Genomic DNA, 18632 nt, shown 5'->3' with positions numbered 1-18632 from the left:
GCCTTTCCGGATGCTGCGCCGGTGAAAAATCCTTCAACGAGCCATCCCAAAGTTAGGCAGGATATCGAAATTCCCCTGAGGAATCTGCCGCGGGTCCCCGACCCGCGAGGCACCTCCTCTTTGCGCGAAGATCTTGTTCGATTACGATCGGACGACCGATAACTACTCCCGAGGCAAATGAGTCCGAGACCCCGATCGAATTTTCATATTTGTGGAGAATCTCGAGACAAGCAATTCGAGACCAAAACAGTTCTTGAGTTCCTAAGAAGAGAAGAGGAGCTGCTTCTTACCGAGCACCCGACCGCGCGATGCGCAGAACAAGTTATACGATTCCGAATTCTCCCCCAGCGACGAATGTTCTAGTGACCGCCATGTGTCCAGAAGACCGATATTCAGCATGGTATATGCTCACGTTCCGGGGTACATTCAGAACGTGGCAGGCCCTGAGGCGGCGGATGCGAAACTCATAACCCGAGAGTGAGTAGAATTCGGGACAATTTTTCCGCAAGGAGGCCTTTGCGGTGTTCGATCTCGAATCACTAGACCCGTCCCATAGGTGGGTTTTGAGGGGCCTCCGAGACCATGACCAGCCACACGACGAGGGCGCGGATCCCGAAGATACGCTCAGAGCCGAAGAGCGGGAGTCTCTCCTAGGCAAAGGCGAGTATTTCGAATCGGGTGCGATAAAGAACATCGTGCTCCGAGCTGCGAGTAGATACGGTAAAAGTTTGAACTTCGAAAATTGGTAACAGCTAAGAAACTCGACAAGGAGGGGCATCTCACCGACATCATGGCCAGACTCAAAGCGAAAGACGGGGAAATACCGATAGTCCAAGCATACGAGGAAGCAGGGGCTGTGATCCGCTTCAGGTGGGCAAGATTCCCTCGATGTAACTCCCTTACTCACCACCACCACCCCACGGGAGAGAGAGGTTGGAAGCACTGACGATCTTTCTATACAGGCTGCCCTTCGAAGACTACATTTCAACGGTGAAAAAAATCCACGGGAAGCTGAAGTTCTTCAGTGAGTATGCTGTCCCCGAATGTGGTTTGCTTGATCCCTCGAGCCGCCTCTATAATGTGGTAGAGCTTGTTCGGACAGAAGTTTCCGGATTGGCTGGTTAGGAACTACGGATGGCTGATTTTGGTGATATTCGTAACCTGGCGTTCCTGGGAGAGTGAGGCGTCGGCGACGACGCCACGATTTGGAGTGAAATCTTTGGGCTTCGTGAAATCTCTGGGCGCAAGGTTTCCGTTCTGGATCCAGAGATTCCAGAGAGATAATCGCCGAATTGATAGTCTGACTCTTTCCAGCGCACTTGAAAAAATCTGGAATCAAGCCGAGTCGAGATAAGAAAGTCTCGATCGAGAAATTCACGGCCGCTCTGAAGAAAGTCCACAGATTTCAAATCATGTTGCATTGCCGGAACGACACTCTCGTAACAGTCGAATTGTGTTTCGACAAATACGACAGAGCTGTGAATTGCTACGGAGAGCGGTACACATTCTTCTCACGATCCCCGCCCCTCATGTTTTTTCCGCTTGGCGTTAGGTAATCATGAATAACGCGTTACGAGCTGTGAAACTGAATGCTACGTTCGATTTCGCAGATCCGACAGTTGTCCTCCGGAATTCTTCATCCTTCCGAAATGACGGGCTTTCCATGACCGTTCGCCATCGGCCTTGCTGACAAGAAGGTGATCTCTCGCCCGCCGATGGGGAGAACTATAAATTGAGAAAATCTGGAATGAATGCGGATAAACCTACTGTGACCGTCGCGCCCCCTCAGTCCCCATAATAATGGGGAATCGCGATTCCTTCCGGAGGGAGCACCGAAAGCTTCAATCGAATAGGGGAACGCTTCGTAGAGATGATGACAATGAGAGAGAAATAGGTTGAGACTCATGAAGGTTTGGTCCTCGATCAGCGTTTGTTCCGGACGGGCTCTTGCAAACGAGACCGAGGATCCTTTCCAGCCGCATCATATACTGGGCGAAGTCTCAAGACCCCGTCCCTGCCAGGGAACTATCCATATTGATAAGAATAAGCGATCGATAAGGGATAAGAACTCCGACGACTCGACCCCTCATCCTGCTAACCTTCTCTGCCCTCTGCTGAAGAATGAGGTTTTGCGCCATCAGGAGATACATCGAGTGAATCGATATATTTATTCCGAAATTCTAGATTAGACTCTGCTAAAGAGGGAAAGTTCTCTCAGCTTAGGCCAATTTATTGAATCCGGAGAACGGAACTGTACCTCCAGCTCATCCACTGGATTCCGCGCAGACTGTGTCTAGACGGTGGGGTACGAGGCCTGGGTGGCGATACCGCAACGGTTCTTCTTGTTGCGAACCATCTTGATGTAGCCCTTGAGCCCCCAGCTCGAACCCCAGGAGTTCTTCACAAGCCAGTAGTCCTTGCCGCCCTCCGTGCCGTATCCGACAACGAGTACTCCGTGGTCGAGCTCGGTCGAGCTGCAGAACCAGGGGTTGTAGACGCCACCCCTGTAGAACTGGAAGAAGATCGATGAAGCGTCGATGGCCACTGAGATGGGGCCAACGGTGGCGACAGCCTCCTTCAGAGCGTTTTCGTCTCCGCTCTTGACGTCAACGAAACCGGAGACCGTGGCTCCAACTTTGTTCTCGAGGAATCTGCAAGTGCCATCAGATCCGGTGTAGGGGTAGGCAGCTTCGGTATCGATTCCACCGTTCTTTTTGATGTAGGTGAAAGCCTGGTCCATGAGACCTCCGTTGCAGCCCTGGTTTCCTTCGCTGGTGGAACAGTCGACGAGGTTCTGCTCGGAGAGGGAGACGAGCTTCCCAGTCTTCTTGAATACCTGACCCTCGAGGGATCCGGTGGTGGAGAACGCCCAACAGGAACCACACTGACCCTGGTTCTTCACTTCGGTGACGTAGCCCTTCTGGGTCCAGTCGACCTCGGCAGGAAGGTCCTGAACGTGGCTTGATTCGAAGACGGAATCGCCAGCGATCTTGTTGCGGCCGCCAAGGCCGAGGAGCATGTTCGAGAACTCGGTGTTGGTCTGAGGGGGAAACGTATCATTGAAGGGTTGAATTCGCTAAGCCTTGAAGGGGAAGAAGTCCTCCGGGAGAACTCCGAATTCCTCTAGGAGTTGAAACTCACCATGTCAGCGAATTCGTTGACTCCGAGGGTGAAACCAGCAAGAGAGGCGTTCACCCGGTTGAACTCCTCGATGGTGTGGAGGTTGTCCTCGAAGATGAAACGTCTGATAAGCTCTTCCTGGCCATCGCGGTAGCTCTTCAAGTGAGTGCTCTTGAAGGCATTCCAGTGAGGCTCGGCCGAGGGTCTCGGGACCCTGATGGCGAACGACGACGCAGCTACAAGTGCGAGGACGACCAAGGCACGCATTGTGGCAATGAGGGAGAGCTTACCATCCGTGTCTTTTATAGGTCTAATGCGGATAATCTCACATCTCGATACGAAATGATCCTTCAGTTATCCATATGGCGCTGGCTTGGTCAACTCGAGTGGTGGCGTGCTGACATCAAAGGATTTTCGGGATTCATTGCGGGAGATTGTTCCCTATCTCGAGGCTTTCGAGTAGCGACCGACCCGAAAACCCGTGAAGCGAGGAAACGCGGTTCCCCGAACGTGAGAAAATGTCTCACCGCCGCCGTACCCAACCCTCGCAGTTTCCTGAACCAGGGGAGAATCGTGTCGGAGCTCGTTTCGGGGGAGAATTCGGCTTCCATGGGAGCTGTAAATGATTCAAATTAGGCCACTAATGATTGATGATCCCGCGCACCGTGACGGGGAATCCGATACAAGTTATCCGAGCTTAGAGGATATCGATTCCAGGATCTTGTCCGCCATCTTCCTGCTGAAATGAGCGACAAAGAGCACGACAAGGCATCTATGGCTCCTGTGGAAAAAATCTAATTTCTCTGTAAGGACAAGGATCCTTCTGAAGTATAGGAGGGGGTGAAAACCGAAATTCTGAAGGGAGCACCAGCTACGGTTAACGCCAGTCCGAAATGACCCGACGCATGATCATCGATAACAGACGTCAAGGAAGGCTCGGAGAACTCTCGATACAGTAAAAGCTCGTTATAACGACCCCCATTACAACGAATTTCTCGGTACAACGAACAAGGAATTCCTCCTGCTTTGGCCAGCTCGCCATAGGGATAGTGTTGAGCGGCATTCGTTACTGTGAAAACTCGGTACAACGAGCCAGTGTCGTCGGTCCCTTCGTGTTCGTAGTAACGGGCTTTTACTGTATGCCTACCTGATCCCGTCTCACACGTTTTCCTGTAATTCGATCCTCTCTCCGGAATGCAATGATATTCCTTCATCTACTTACTGAACTGATGGATCCTATGGGCAAATACCCGAGACAAACGAGGGAGTATATTTCCCAGCGAATTAGTTCACGAAGTAGCCTCGAGGAAATTTTCGACCCGCACCACGGGAGATCCGGAATGGGAGCTCTCGTTCTAATGTGACCTCCAATCGGCCCCCTCCATGTAGGATTCCCGTAGTGATGATTCGGCTGTACAGGGATTGCTTGATGATATCGGATGATCGCCCTCGGAAGCGCAATAGCTCAGCGCTCGACTTGAACGTCTCCTTCTGTGACCAGCGCCTGTGAAAGAAATCAATCGGTGACGAGGAGCCCGCGGAGCGAGCATCGGTGACCGGGAAGTCAGAATATCTCCATGTTTATTTTCGAGAGAGTCTACTGGTTCACGGGTTGGGATCGTCGTATCGAGAACATATAGCAGGAAAGGTTTTTATTCCTTATGTCATCGCAAGCCTCTCGAGCTCACCGCTGATTGGCTCGACCTCAAAAACTCTACACCCGACGCATTATGTGAATATTTGTACATTTCGATAAGTTTTGGTGTCGGAATGTCACTCCTATTGCTCCAAAATATTCTCGTTTGAAAACTCCGCAGAGTCAGCTCCATCCTGTGAGGCTTTTCCGATCACCCGAACGTGTTTTGGTAGTCCAGAGGCCGAGGTTTTGTTTTGACGTAGATCATGTACAGGATAAAGGATCAATATCGCTCTATAATTTAAGAAGTCCGACGTTCACACGTGTCGATTATCCTCTCTTCACAATACGATATAGAATGATAATCTCGATGCTGTGTGAAGTGAGAACTAGTTGATTGTTATGCTAAGACTATCCTCTACAATCTTCTGGATGGCGGCTTTTATCGATGGATGCCGATCGAGTACTTCGTTGAAGTTCTCCATAGAGAGCGAGAAGGCTGAGCAGTAAGTTTCAGCTTTTACCGACGCTTTTCGTTCGCACTGGGTTAGGAGACACATTTCTGCAAAGAGAAGATAGAATCTCTGTTTCAGCAGATCGGGACACCGCTCGGGTGGTCGGGAACACTCCTCCCGGAAATCAGAGGATCTGAGATAGTATACCATACACATTCAAGAAGGCAACGCTCCCCACAAAAGTGTTGCACCAACCTCCGAAGTAGGATCCCTCTCGAAGCCACAAGGGTCCGTCGTCAGATAGAATATGAACTCTGCCACTTTGAAGGAAGTACATTTTCGTCCCCACGGTGCCTCGCTTGATAATGAGATCGGACGGCTGGAAAAACTCGTACTTGAGCACGCGAACTAGATCGGAGAGAAATAGCTCGTCCACCACTGAAGAGAATAGCGGCACTGATCGCAGAGCCGTTTGGCAGTTGTGCCTTGTGACCAGCTGAAAGGACGAGAGGTGGGTGAGGATTAGCGATGAGGTTCGTCCAGAACCGCCGAGTAGAAGAGTTCATGGAGATCAGAGTTTTCCTCCTCCCGATTGATTCCCGCGTAAATCGATCTCGAATGAATGCAACGGGGATTGGATGGAGAGACGACGGACCTCTCTCAGGGGCTCAGACAGGGAATTCAGAATGTGGTCTTCATCGAATACTTTCCCGCGGAATCTCCGCTCGAAATAGTCGCGGATTTTCTGCCGCAGGGCTTCGGGAACTTCACGATAGCTCAAGTAGTCTTCCACCTCACGCATCTGCAATGTTCAGCTCATTTTTTTCATCGTAAAACTCCTCGGTTATCTAGCGCTATGGGTGTCCGTCTCCCGACGAGGAAACGATTGAAAATTCTTTCCGATACGATATACCTGTTGCATGCGGAGACGTGTAGAGAAGTCGAGGTTTTGAATTAAGGACGCGATGTTCCCCAGAAGCAAAGCGTAACAAGTTGCCCCTATGATCATCCCGAACATCGTCAGGAACATGTCGGAGGCGATTTCCGGGTTGAACTGACCGTATCCAATACTCAACATTTGAGAGAAAGCGTTGAACATCGCCCATATATACTGGTCGAACCTGGACAACCGATACCGATTATTCAAGCTGTGTCCTTAATATTCTTGATGGAGTCGTAAGAATTCGACTAGAATCGGATCATCAGTCTCACCAAGATGCCTCCTCCAGGTGATGTTTGTTGACCCAAGACTTCTCGGGGAATCCGAGAGCGAAACAAACGAAAAACTGCAGGCAAGCGTTCCAATGACAAACACATAGCATCAACATGCCAAGGTTGAAGATCCGCACGTAAACGCCTGACGAGTGAAGAAACTGCGGAAGAATCAGTCGAAATCAGGCAGAGGATTCTCGGCAAGACGCGGTGAGCACCCGAATCCCTCACCGGGGCGATCTCAAATCGGATGAGAAGATAGAATGAAGATCATTCCGTCCTATCCGATTGTCTGATCCGCGTCCGATTCGATATCAAATCTTGCGATAATACAGGAAGATTCACCTACGTAATTCTCTTGTAATCCATGCCAATAACCGATGAGACGCGAGAAACGGAGAAGTTTCACCAAATTTATGAGCTTCAACATGTGCACGAGTTTGAGTGTTGGCTGGAGGTTCTGGCCTGTGAAAATAGGGAAGCGACGTGAGGAAGATCTTTGATCTCGCAATTGGCCTGTTGCTTCTTCTTGAGTTCCCCATTCGACCAACGACTTCGCTTGAGACTTGAATTCCGTGACGAGGGAAACTTGCGTCGAGAGTGGATCTGAATTCTTTCCATGCATGGCATGATGGGGGAGCTTTCTCAAGCACGATACTTCATCGATTCCGTTTGACTACATCTTACTCACCCTGGTCGTTCAGAAAAATCCCAATGATCAAATCGCAGGGAATGGCCGAAATCAGGTCAAAGAAGAACCATTTTCTCAAGTACCGTTTCGCGACTGCTTTCGGGTCGAGGTTCAGATCTCGAGTCTCAGAGCTTGTGAAGAATCCTGAAGAGGAGGCGGCTATCGAAGAATCGTTGAATTCAATAAGATTTTTCCCCGTGTTCTCGAGAGGATCTCTTTGCCTATTTTGCCTCCGATGTCAGGCACGCTCCAGGAACCGAGTCTTCGATCATCGGCTGTGACAGCTTCGGTCACTTCTTTGCGCTGTCAGTGACTGAGCTGCATCACGTATGGACTGTACAGTCGAACGGGACACCAGGTCACAAAAGTCAAGGGCGAGCTCAGCAAACTCGAGAAAGTGATTCGGGGGGTTCAAGCGCTCTCTCCCGGTCCGGAGTGGTCGGACGTGTTTCACGTAGCTCTCGCTATTCGAAGGATCATTAGAATAATTGATCTGGGCCTGAAAGATTCCACCGAGTTTTTGGATCCTCGGTCACATTTGCGGTAATCGTGCTCGTCCGCGCCGCGCTCGGTGTTTATTTTCTGATGAGTTGTGTCTACAAGACGCGGCCACGGGGGAGTATAGCTCAATTTCGTCAAGTACGTTAAAGATTGTGGGAAATCTACTGACCAGTTCTGAAGTTGAGTACGATGTCTAACACGAAGGCTAGATCGGTGAAAATGTTGAACACCACCCAGAATGTGTCTTGCCGAGAGGCGAAGAACGCTACATCCAGTGGTATGACGATCATGTTGATCAGCAGTAGAACGAGCATGAATATGTCCCAGTTGATTCTGAGAAAAGGAAGAACGATCTATATTTTTTTCCTGGGACTCCGATGTTCCCGAATATACCGCGTAATCTTCGAGACGGTAACGGCTTCGAATAAATTGACGGGATCCTCTCTTCCCATATAGTCGATCAGAGGCTCGCTTGTGTACCTCAGGGGGCTGTCGGGATGAATCATGAATGATGCCTTGATCTGAGTCTCCGTGTCGAAAGAAGCACCTCGTTTCCATATCGATGAATCTTCGCCTTCCCCGTTATCTCCCATCGATTGGTACCATTTGGCGTTCCCAACCGAACCTTCAGCGAGCGGAAGGAAAAAAGACTCATTGACCAGGCTGACTGCATATAAACGAGGTCTGTATGAGCCTCGATGTCTCACCTCGCTTGGGGAAGAAAAACTTCCGAAGCGTGTGTACCAGGTTGGCATCGTGAGCCGAAACTTTCGACGACTTGTGCGGTCTGGAGGGTAAGTTCGGCGCGACTCTTCCGTTGAGGTTCCCGGTATCCGTGAGCCTCGATCCTGGAGACCGATAAGTTTTCACTCACAATCTCCGAACGCGACTGCATGCCTAGTCGGTCAAGGCCGACCTGATTTTCTATTCCCAGTTACCTGCCCCGTCAATCGGCTTGTCGATCTCGAATGTCCGACGGTTCTTCAGAGCTTCATCTACGTCTTGTGCTCGACGTCTCCCCGGGTCCTCCTGGAGTATCGTGGAGCTCCGCAATCTCGTGAGCACGGTCCCTCTCCGCGTGTGAGGTCGTGAGCCAGCATTTGAGTAGCTGTGGCTGAAGATGGAAATCCCCGCTTTCACTTCTGCGTCTGCGGTGTGTCTACCTTCTCAGGTCAGTGAACTCCACGTGTAGAAGATGGAGCCACTACAGGGAGTATCATAGCAAGCAAGCAAGCCACCCATGAACCAGGAAAATCGTCAGAACTTTCTGATCGGGAAGGAGAATTCGACACCAATCCCCCTCCCGCACATCAGCGGTGAATGATCCACAACAGAGAAATTCCGTAGCGATCCGTACCGCAGAAGTCTTGAACGTGGCGTGTTAGGGGCGCGCATGGCGCAAAAACACAATCTCACAGTTTGTCGTCGAGTCAGAACAGAAGCATTACGATTCGGACCATATCCCTGCCGGTCACTGTTTCAAGCGCGCTCAGGCGGCGTCTGACGGAACTTCCGGACAGAACGCTTTGCTCCCGTCGAAACGAGACTGCATTCACTACGTAGACGCTGCGGGAAGCGCGACGTCCGAGTTCGCCGGAGAAACTTCGGTAACGAGAGAATGATTCATTGGCGCTGTGGATGCGCGTTTGCCGTCGCAGTTAAAGCGTTCACCGATCAGATCTTTCGACAAAGAGATGCAATCGGCCTGGAGACCGCCCGGAATTTTCGCAATCCTGACTCACCTCAGCGGATGGCCGTGTTCATCGGCGAAGGACACCGAAGAGACGGCAGACACTGCAGAAAACGCACGAGGCCTCCCCTCGCGCTCCCCGGCTATACCTGTCGTTCTGAAGTTGGCTGCCATCGACTGTAAACATTCGGTTTTAGTTGATGTGAGAGATATTTCCGTCCGATAGAGTAATCCGATAGGAGGAAATTCCGAGCCTTGGGAACCTCCTCGACCGTCAAGGCTAACTTCATGGCAGGAATCGGGACTCGTACCAAGAGAGACAGACAGTCAATCCGATCGCTCTCCCGGTGGCTCTCATCCACAAGAAGTCCGATGTCACAGACTAAGTTCACTTTTGCGAGCTCACTGAGCGAGTGTGTCTGACAGGAGCTGTCTCGTCTCCGAAACCAAACAAACGAGAGCGGAACGTTTCATGAATCAGGGGAAGAGAAAACGGTTGAAAGATAAACTTTCGAGGACAGATTGTCGTTGCCTCAGTCGCTCAGTAGGATTAGCGTGAACGTCCGGCGTATTCTGAAGCACTGGTCATCGATAATGAGCGATATTGTTTGTAAGTACCCATACACCAACGCTGAAAGCGACGTCTGTCTCAAGTGGCACTTGAGTTCATTCAGCTGAAACGCCCGTTCTTTCGATCACCTGTACGAGAGAACCTTAGTTCTCCAAACTCACGGGCGGCTCACTAGGGATTCCGAGTCGGGAAGCCTAGAGGAAAAAGCTGTGGAATGCCGTATCAAACGTCAATCGACCGAGAACACAAGGAAGCCGCTGGCTTTGGTCAATTCAATCCTGGATTATGAGAGAGCTGAGATTTTTTTGAGCAGCGGTCTCTCGACCTGAAAGAAAATCCCCACTTTTTCGAACTTCTGACGGATAGTATCCACGTCCCGTGCCAGAGAGCTCGCGCTCTCCATGAGAGAATGTATCGTTGATCGATGCTTCACGTATCTGTGAGAGAAGCGCCTATCGCTTCTCTACGGTACGCTCCACATCCGGATAGCCCCTCCGCCGACGGAAACCCAAAGGTGAATCAGCAGGACAGGTCCGAAGTCATCCTCCCGTGTAGAGGAGTACAGCGGAGCGACCAGCGAGAAACAGTCTGTTTGTCCTCATAATTCAATCGCCTTCGGATTTGCTGAATTGACCCTACCGACCGCAGCAGAAAAGTTAGTTGTGGTGGGCTCGACACTATTCAGCGGCCCCGGTCGGTACGGATTGAATATTTTTCCTAAGGAGCCTCGGGGAAAGACTAGCAGGAAACGGGAAATAAGTCCTGCGCGGTTGTATCGAGGAAAATCGGTGACGCTTTCTACCGTAGCCGTGTCGTCGAGATGGGATGGTAGAATTTCCCTTCAAGATTTCTCAGATTGCTCCCTCATGTAGGGTTCAGAAATGACTCGGGACCGTCCTAGCAGCCTGAAGTCTCCCGGGGGCCGCCTGATCGCTCTGAGAGCGCTACTCTCGATCAAGAGTGTCTAGGCGTTCCCATCATAATCCGATCGGAATCTTCCTCGGCACGCTTGTGAGAGGTCAAAATAAGACACCTGAGATTAATATTTCCGAGGTATCACATTATTGTATTTCATACTTAACATTTTCCCCTAACCATATGTACAAGTACAGCATCGCGGAAATAGCTAGCCTTTCGATCACTCAGTCCACACGTTCGTCCGACCGCCCGTCGATCAACTAGTGCTGATGATTTCCATCGCCACCCACAGCAAGCAATCGGAGTTTGGAAGATACACTATTGATTTTTTTGATCATGAATAAAAGTCAGACTTCGCTCACAAATGCTTCTTTTTCCGACGACATTTATACGTGGGCCGGCTCTCTTTGACTTCAGGACGAGCTTCAGAAAACGTAAAAGTAGAGGAGCAGAATAGCGACGAAGGTAGCACCGGCTGCCATCTTCATGTACAGCGACCGCTTGTTGAGTGTCGTGGCGTCTTTCTTGTACTTCTGGCTCAAGATGTTGAGATTTGATGCTTTTGAATCGAGTTCACTCAAGCTTGCTCCTCTCTGCAGAACGTCGTCGAGATTCTCAACCATGATGCGGTGAACATCGTTCAGTTCGCTATTAAGCTGTACCAAGTTACGCCGAACTCGAGCGTCCGAGTAGTTCTTCTTCGCCTTCTGGGTGTACGTATCGAACTCGATGAAGGCGTACGGTCTGGCGACCGAGGCTACTTTGCTGCCGTAGTATTGAAGGAACTCGTGAGAGATGTCCTCTAAGAAAGCGAATGCTTGCTTCCGAGTGAACGAACGCTCACATAGCGTTAGGAAAATGACGCCGCCCTCGATTGAATAGTGGAAGTAATACTTTCCCGTTTCGATGGTCGATCGTTGATTGGCAGATGATCCCAGTTTCTTGCAGAGCATTTTCGCCTGGTTCTGATACTCGGTGTTGACCTTCCGTAGCTCGTCATCCTCTTGAACCGATGCCGAAAGGGGCATTCCGTCACTCGCTCGGGCTATCATCGTCATTAACACCATTTTGTCGATTTATCGGAGAAACGAACACCGGCGAATGAGTCGAAGAAGTGTTTCTCCCGGTGACGTGTTCCGAACTACACATGAGCAGAGGCTAGATGCAGAAGGGCGACCGAGGATGAGATAGAGTTTCTCGGACCGACGTTTGACAAATGCGTAGACGAAGACGAAAACGGCTCCGAGCGGAGCATATCCTGACATATCCACGGTAGCGCATCGGATCGCCGGAGAGGACAAGGGTCGTATCCGTGGGGCGTATGATTTTTCACGTGCTCAACTTCCGGAGAGGCCGCTGCATCTAGTCTTCAGAACTCACCAGCTGATGGAATCGAACAACAGGGCTCGCTAGCTCAACATCTGTCACTTTTTTCCGTCAATATTTCTCGATGGGAGAAATTTTAGATCTCACATCAGGCACGAGCATTACGACTCTCATTATGAGCGATGAGCGGTATTCCCGATGTCGAGACATCATTCCAGAGTTCTACGGGTCATGAAAACTTCTTTGCTGCGAGGAGGGCTCCCAGTGTGATTTCGTCGTCGGTCGTGTGCCGTGGCTGAGACCGATTTCACGAATTCCTGCAAAAATTCATTATTCTTCGTGTAGGTCACAACGATAGGCTCTGGCTGTCCCTTTCCAGTTAACTGTCAGATCGTTGTGAAGATGATGTCCGAGACCGCCAATCTCCAATCGAATCAGCCCGGAAGCTTGCCCCGCGCGCATGGGTTCCCTCGTTCCCTCACGGGATGCTGAGATGTCACCGAGATCGGTCAATAGATCAATCAATACGCTTCCCTGCTCCCTTATCAGGCTCATAGACATTTATTAGATTGCAACGTTTCTTCGTCACAGCAGGTGGAAAATATATTCTTCCGAACAGGCAATGTAATCTTCATCGTATAAGTTATAGGTGGTCTCAAACATCTCACTCTCGTCCTCTCAATCAAACTGTACACTGTGAACCAGTCTAGTCGGTAATGAATCAATTTCATAAGCTAGGATATTCTGAAGGAACTTGGGGAAACCCGGGCCATTTTCGCCCGCGCAGTGGACATCTGGCTGACACTTTTTGATCCGAAGATGTAGTCTCAATGCAGCTATCCCTACACGCAGTTCAGGCGAAAGTTTCGTCATATTGCATTCAACAGAATGTATTATTCGCTCATCTCTAGTCATACTGTGTTTCAAACAACGCTCAGAGTTTCAGCTGTATTTTACTCGAATAGAGGAATACTGATGCCATGACCAATGAGGTTCCGAGGCAGAAAGTGATTGTGAGCACGAAATCGAACGCATAGACGGACACTATGCACGACAAGATGATGGCAAGCGATGTCGCGAAGCCCTTGAGGATATTGTCGGCGTAGCGTACCACCATGGCGACAAGCAAGCCACCGAGAGCCTGAAGAAGTATAACGGACCATACAATCGCGTTGTAGCCATGGAAGAATCCTTTCGACGAGACCTCGTGGAGATCATAGGAGAAGGTCGTCAAGAGTCCGATGGGAATCGCCACCACAGAGAGCTGGACGTTACGCATCCAGACCGATATATCGGCACCCTTGAGTATCTTCTCGAAATAGACACCTGCAAACGGATTGGGGACGATCATCAATAGATCAGAGAATTCTCGAAGGCTCGTTCCTTCCCCTCTCTTCCCGTGGTAGGGATAGAAGATGCGTCAAACATGGGAATGAGATGCCCGGGACTTGAACCGAGAGAGTCGTGACATACCGGCGAAACCGCTGAGCACACAGGCCATGAAGATCGCCATGAAACCGACGAAGGCACTCTGCTCCCGACCTGCAACTATCATGTGCGGCTTGTCCAGCTGCGCCAATTGGACGAGGGCGACACCGATGAACAGCATGAAGAGCGAAACCCACTGAATGGCGGAGATTTTCTTCCGGAGTAGTGCGATCGAAAATAAGGCGGTTGTGAGAATCTTCAGCTGGTAGGTGACTTGGCATGTCGCGGCGTCCAAGTGAGTCGCGCCCACGTAGAGCAGATTGTTCTGTATCGTGTATACGAAGGAAGGAACCGCGACCTGGGAGCAATTCAGCCCATTAATCTACCGATGACATCAAGGACCATTATTGAGCAGTTCCACTAGCTCTCTGGGGATCGTTATAGATATCTGGAGTTCGACATCGCGAATTACCTTCAGAGTGTCCCAGAAGTTCACCAGAACTGTTCTGTGCGTATTTTTCACCGTTTTCTTCCACGAGCCCTCTTCGAATCTGATCAGGCCCAAACATGTTACGAGTTTGATAACTTCGGCCATGACTACGGCGGTGGATGCGATGAACAATTCTTTCTGAGTCCGAGAACTCCGCATAGCCAGGTTGAGTGCGGCATTTTGCACTGTCAGAGTCACTAAAGACACGTATTTCAACGCATTCTGCGAACCTGGAAGGAAAGAACATATGGGGACTTATGCTCGAGCCATAGTGGGGCCTAATTTCGAGCGAGAGATTCATAGCCATGGGCCTTGAACTGGATGTATGCCGTCGAGCTGTGCCTGTTTTCATGGTAGTTTTCTTGTGCTCGTCGAGCTTCGCACTGTGCAGCAAACTGCTTTTACGAGCGCAGGGCATGTAGACCAGATTTTAACAGCTGTTTCCCTGCCGGAGAGATACATAACGACCGCGATCAGTGGCAGCGCCGCGCTGGCCGGCGACTCTTTTGCGCTCCGAAGGTAATATCGCCTCGACGAGACAGAGAGATAGTGATTCAGATTTTGAAGCCTGCTCGAATCTCGCGCGGAAGGGTAGATTGTCGGAGGGAGAAACGGTCTCGGAGGAGGCGGAGGAGCTTGTCGTTATGGACAAGTAGGTAGGATCGAAGCAGAAGACTGCGGCACGGAAACCCTAATCGACAGTCCGCACAGACTCGCGAGCAGGAACGTCACCTGACAATGATTACGGTGAGCATCCACAGGTGACAAAGCTAACCGATCGAAACTACAATTTATTTACCCGTTCTGATCTGTTCGACGCTGTGGATATCCGGCAGAAGGAGCCGGGTGTCTTTCTTATCCATGACGAAAAGAGGCTCGTCGACTGGAGAGATGCCGGAGTAAGTCAGATACGCTCCTGGCTATGCGATTCTTGACATTCACTTATGGTGACGTGATGAGTTTGTGCTCCGAAAAGGTGATGGCGCTGGAACGGAGGGGTAGCTCTTCGCGATGTAGATCGAGCTCGTAGTCCGACCAGACATTCGGCAACCCCTGAGATGGCTGTCGGGTGCCCGCAGTTCGTAATCGGCGCTCAATCCGCCCGGAGAGTTTGAGTTCGGAGAACACGCAGACACTTTTCGACCATCCGCGGAATAACCACGGCCGGCTATGCTAAGTCCAACAACCCTCGAATCAAAATAAACATTCCATTAGCGCGCGCCGCCCGGTCCAACAGCTGAGTCGCTGGGTGCGAGCCGAGCGAGAGCTGACAGCGGCGGTTCAGCTGGAAACGGTAAACTACGCGATCCGTCTGATTGAGGAGGATTTTCCGTGAAATGTCTGTGAGGGTGAAGATCAGGACATGGCAGGAGCGAGACCCCGTTCGGTATTGGCGGAGGCCCTGAATGCGCAGAGCATAGACCAGCTGCGCCGAAAATACGTGCTGCCCGAAAATTTCGCTGAAAACTTCCTCAAGTGTCTCTCCGCTGGTATCGAATCTCTGGAGCCGAGTTTGTGCCTTCTGTCGAAGGTGACTTTCAAAAACGAGCATCATGACCCCTTGCAGCTATTCGCCTTGTGGCGAAGGGTACTCCATGAATTCAGAGGAACAGCCTTCATCGAAGCGAATTTCCTCAAGGCTGCCGCCCGAGTGTGTGGGATCAACGGTCTCCCGGAGGTTCTCAAATCCTCCGTAGAATTCGAAGCCTGCTACGCCGTACTGATCTCCTCGATCTCTTGTGGTAGGAGGCTCGAATCCGACTTCCTATCGAAGCTGGCATCGGTGAAGAGGCGACTCTCTGAAATCGAAACTATCGATCTGGCCGAGAAACTCTTGGTTCACAACAGTTCTGATTGGCCCCTGCTCATAGTCATGTTTCCGGGTTTACTTGGCGTAATGCTCGTCTTGGACTACGGAGATGGATCGTTTACTACGCAAGTACGATCCTTGAGCGATCAGAATGAGAGATTCAAAGACATACTCGACAGATGTCAAACTTCGTGGCTTCAGATGAAATAAACTTCCATCCCAATCTTGCGCTACTGATCCGTTACATGGGGCTCAATAATTTATCGAGGGACTTCAAGAGTTATGTGACTTCTCCTCTTGCCGCTTCATGCCTATTTCGGAAATCGGTCGTGGAGCCCGGTTCAATTCCAAAATAATAGCTTGTCGGTGGAAGAGAATTCCCTTCGATCCACTCCGCCGGCACGGCACGAGTTCGTACAAATCTCTGAGTCCTAAAATTCCGATGTCTGCAGGAGTTCGCTCAAAATCATTAGATGACTTCTGAGCTCTCGGAGTTTCTTCTTCTTCCGGTATGCTGAGAAGCGTGGGTTCAGGCACAATACAGCTAGTATCAGCACCCCATGAACTGTTGTACACCACAAGACGAAAGAAATCAAGCTCGTCTGATCGCCGCTGAGAATAGTGAATTCGTGTTAGCAAATAAGACGAAGCTTCTATTTTTGCGGATCGCTCCGCGTGGGGAACTCTATTTGCTCGTGATCTCCTCACCTCGGACCTATCGCAATAGCGTAGTGGATCTCGATGAAAAAATTCAGGAACGCCAAGAGGAAACCGGCTTGTCGAGATGGACGGAGCTCCCCTTGTGTCAGAACATGCGTCATTGCGAGGAGCGTCAGATAAGTTACCAGAACATAGAAGAAAATGACGCTATCTGCAAAACCCCTCGCATTAGAAGCCGCGATTCAGATCTTTGTCACAGGCTCATATCGTTGTGCAGCTCGTCAGGCTCAAATCAGAACCCACGAAGCGCTTTTCCCAGTGTCTCGTTGACTGTTCTGCCCATATCTCCCATGGATTCCATGATCTGGAGCACAATCGGGCCCAGCGAAGGTAGGTCGCTGACTTGCGTCGAAGTTAAATTCGTACTAGAACTGTTGAATTCGACGAGCTGTCTCCCGAGGTCCGATCGTAGGTCTGCGATCGTTCGCAGAATCTGGGGAAAATAAAATTTCGAGGCGAGCTGACTCTTGTGAAGAGGTTGAATAATGCGAGAGATAGGCTCGGGAGCTTCCTCGAACCTTTTGAACTCCTTCGAGTCTCGGGCCGTGCGCAACTGAAATGCAAATGACGTGAAGCTCGATGAACATCTGTGCTAAGGATATCAAAACGTCCCCCGGCATCGATTTGAGTTTGGAGCAGCGGGTGAAGTGCAGATTCTTGTCACAGTGGAATGTTTTCCTTGTCAAAAACTCCTGCTGTACGTTCACTAGCTCGAGTGCCAGATGTGCCAGACTGGACTCATCGATGGGATGACACGTTTCCTGCGTTGTGGTAAATATGCTATTGAGGACAATTCTCATTATTCGGCCGTTCGACGGGACGTTCCTACATTCTCCGACTATGAATCCCTCGAACCGTGAGCTTCGATAGAGCGGTTATCCATTCCCATCCGTACACTCCACCGAGATTACGGAGTTTCACGAAATTCATCCGAGCATCAGGGTGCTCCTTGAATAAGACGTCATGTGACCGCGCTGAAGCGGGGAGCTCCAGGATAAAGAATACGATCGCAACACGTTCCACAAGAGAATTTCGCATGCTGTGCGCCAGCGCAGAAAATGATGAACATCGTTGATTTCATTTGACTGACTAGTCTCGCAAGCGGGATAATGTCGGGAATCAATCATTCTTCCGCAAGCTCTTGTAGGTGGTTCCGGATCTTCTTCGTTTCATCGATGATTCCATCAATTCTTGTCATTTCTGCGTGGAATTTTTTCCGAGAGTGGTTGATGATTTTCACATAGGTGGTCACAGAGACGAAATACGACGTCAGGATCAGCCAAACGTCTTCGCCCACTTCACTGGAATGAAGTTGATTCGTTGAATCAACGACAAGCTCCTGGATTGAGGGCCGAAAGCCTCAGGATGCTGCGTAATTGTTCGCCTTTCATACCTCCATAAGAAATGGTTCGAAACGAATGTCGATGCCCAGATTATCAAGAGTGGCCATCTCGAAGCTTTCGTCAATTCTCCGACGCTCAGAGTGAAGATGCTGAAGGCGGGTAGAAGCAGCCAAATCAGGAGTCTCATGACAATATTGGCGTCAATCAAGGCGAACAAGTCAACCATGTAGTCCAAAGTACTGAGCTCTTCTACGGAGAACCCGTCCACCGTGTGGAGTGTTGTCTCCAAATTGCTCCTCAAGCTGTTTTGCTCTTCTCGTAGGATATCGAGTTCTTGAGCGACCTCCCGCGAGTTCCTGAGAAAGGCGTCGTCCAGCCGCTGACGTACTCCCGATGCTTCTTCTCCTACCGATTCGACTGCCTGGTGAGGGAACGAGAGGAATCGCGGATAAGATACAAGAAAGGTCTCAGGATCAGGACAAGGGGAACCCTGCACGACCGAAGCTCGAAAGAGAGAATCTCTTGAAAAAGGTCAGGTTGGTGAGCCGAAAATCTAGGGACCTTGATCGAATCTCTCGCCCAGTGTAGGGAGGATATCAGGGAGCAGAACGTCTGGAATTAATTGGGAGGGTTGGTAAGCGATCTTCCTCTGAGCTTTTCGGAAACCCCGAGTGTCATGGTAGTGTCTTGGCTTTACCTCGGTTTCCGCGAGGAACAATTC

General features: G+C 50.5%; 5 protein-coding genes across 5 annotated transcripts; 1 reads left to right on the top strand and 4 right to left on the bottom strand.

Annotated features, from left to right (window-relative positions):
- Positions 1–2139: 2139 nt before the first annotated feature.
- On the bottom strand, positions 2140–3392 carry LOC100899126 (cathepsin L1). The gene is made up of 2 exons (XM_003742392.2): positions 3142–3392; positions 2140–3040 (listed from the first exon to the last, which is right to left on the bottom strand). Exons 1-2 carry the CDS (start codon positions 3385–3387, stop codon positions 2294–2296), a joined length of 993 nt encoding a protein of 330 aa, XP_003742440.1. The 5' UTR covers positions 3388–3392; the 3' UTR covers positions 2140–2293.
- Positions 3393–5067: 1675 nt separating this feature from the next.
- On the bottom strand, positions 5068–8569 carry LOC100898981 (potassium/sodium hyperpolarization-activated cyclic nucleotide-gated channel 1). The gene is made up of 11 exons (XM_003742391.2): positions 8554–8569; positions 8323–8463; positions 8096–8240; positions 7785–7948; positions 7115–7258; positions 6773–6888; positions 6424–6584; positions 6125–6332; positions 5867–6013; positions 5467–5707; positions 5068–5318 (listed from the first exon to the last, which is right to left on the bottom strand). The coding sequence occupies exons 3-11, from the start codon at positions 8206–8208 to the stop codon at positions 5146–5148; spliced, it is 1467 nt and encodes a 488-aa protein (XP_003742439.1). The 5' UTR covers positions 8209–8240; positions 8323–8463; positions 8554–8569; the 3' UTR covers positions 5068–5145.
- Positions 8570–10925: 2356 nt separating this feature from the next.
- On the bottom strand, positions 10926–11937 carry Sec22 (vesicle-trafficking protein SEC22). Its single transcript, XM_003742390.2, has one exon. The coding sequence runs from the start codon at positions 11859–11861 to the stop codon at positions 11220–11222; it is 642 nt and encodes a 213-aa protein (XP_003742438.1). The 5' UTR covers positions 11862–11937; the 3' UTR covers positions 10926–11219.
- Positions 11938–12755: 818 nt separating this feature from the next.
- Positions 12756–15204, bottom strand: Ugalt (UDP-galactose transporter). Its single transcript, XM_003742385.2, has 4 exons — positions 14838–15204; positions 14021–14268; positions 13594–13906; positions 12756–13446 (listed from the first exon to the last, which is right to left on the bottom strand). The coding sequence occupies exons 1-4, from the start codon at positions 14899–14901 to the stop codon at positions 13055–13057; spliced, it is 1017 nt and encodes a 338-aa protein (XP_003742433.1). The 5' UTR covers positions 14902–15204; the 3' UTR covers positions 12756–13054.
- A 79-nt stretch (positions 15205–15283) lies between these two features.
- LOC114828178 (uncharacterized) lies at positions 15284–16058 on the top strand. Its single transcript, XM_029111192.1, has one exon. The coding sequence runs from the start codon at positions 15402–15404 to the stop codon at positions 16056–16058; it is 657 nt and encodes a 218-aa protein (XP_028967025.1). The 5' UTR covers positions 15284–15401.
- The last annotated feature ends 2574 nt before the right edge of the window (positions 16059–18632 follow it).

Source organism: Galendromus occidentalis, unplaced genomic scaffold (genome assembly GCF_000255335.2).
Source record: "Galendromus occidentalis unplaced genomic scaffold, Mocc_1.1 scf7180000077384, whole genome shotgun sequence".
Classification (NCBI taxonomy): domain Eukaryota; kingdom Metazoa; phylum Arthropoda; class Arachnida; order Mesostigmata; family Phytoseiidae; genus Galendromus; species Galendromus occidentalis.
Note: the sequence above shows the minus strand (reverse complement) of the source record. Positions and strands in the feature narration are given on the sequence as shown.

What these genes read in the sequence shown, in the direction of transcription:
- Ugalt (XM_003742385.2), bottom strand. Translation starts at nt 14,901, where the DNA reads ATGGATAAGAAAGACACCCGGCTCCTTCTGCCGGATATCCACAGCGTC. An exon ending in CGTCGAACAGATCAGAACGG is followed by an intron (nt 14,269 to 14,837) that starts GTAAATAAATTG and finishes CTTTCCTTCCAG; the next exon opens with GTTCGCAGAATGCGTTGAAA. An exon ending in TGTGCTCAGCGGTTTCGCCG is followed by an intron (nt 13,447 to 13,593) that starts GTATGTCACGAC and finishes ATCCGTTTGCAG; the next exon opens with GTGTCTATTTCGAGAAGATA.
- Sec22 (XM_003742390.2), bottom strand. Translation starts at nt 11,861, where the DNA reads ATGGTGTTAATGACGATGATAGCCCGAGCGAGTGACGGAATGCCCCTT.
- LOC114828178 (XM_029111192.1), top strand. Translation starts at nt 15,402, where the DNA reads ATGGCAGGAGCGAGACCCCGTTCGGTATTGGCGGAGGCCCTGAATGCG.
- LOC100899126 (XM_003742392.2), bottom strand. Translation starts at nt 3,387, where the DNA reads ATGCGTGCCTTGGTCGTCCTCGCACTTGTAGCTGCGTCGTCGTTCGCC. An exon ending in TCAACGAATTCGCTGACATG is followed by an intron (nt 3,041 to 3,141) that starts GTGAGTTTCAAC and finishes TTTCCCCCTCAG; the next exon opens with ACCAACACCGAGTTCTCGAA.
- LOC100898981 (XM_003742391.2), bottom strand. Translation starts at nt 8,208, where the DNA reads ATGGGAGATAACGGGGAAGGCGAAGATTCATCGATATGGAAACGAGGT. An exon ending in CACGTCTCCGCATGCAACAG is followed by an intron (nt 6,014 to 6,124) that starts GTATATCGTATC and finishes TGAACATTGCAG; the next exon opens with ATGCGTGAGGTGGAAGACTA. An exon ending in TGTCTGAGCCCCTGAGAGAG is followed by an intron (nt 5,708 to 5,866) that starts GTCCGTCGTCTC and finishes TCGTCCTTTCAG; the next exon opens with CTGGTCACAAGGCACAACTG.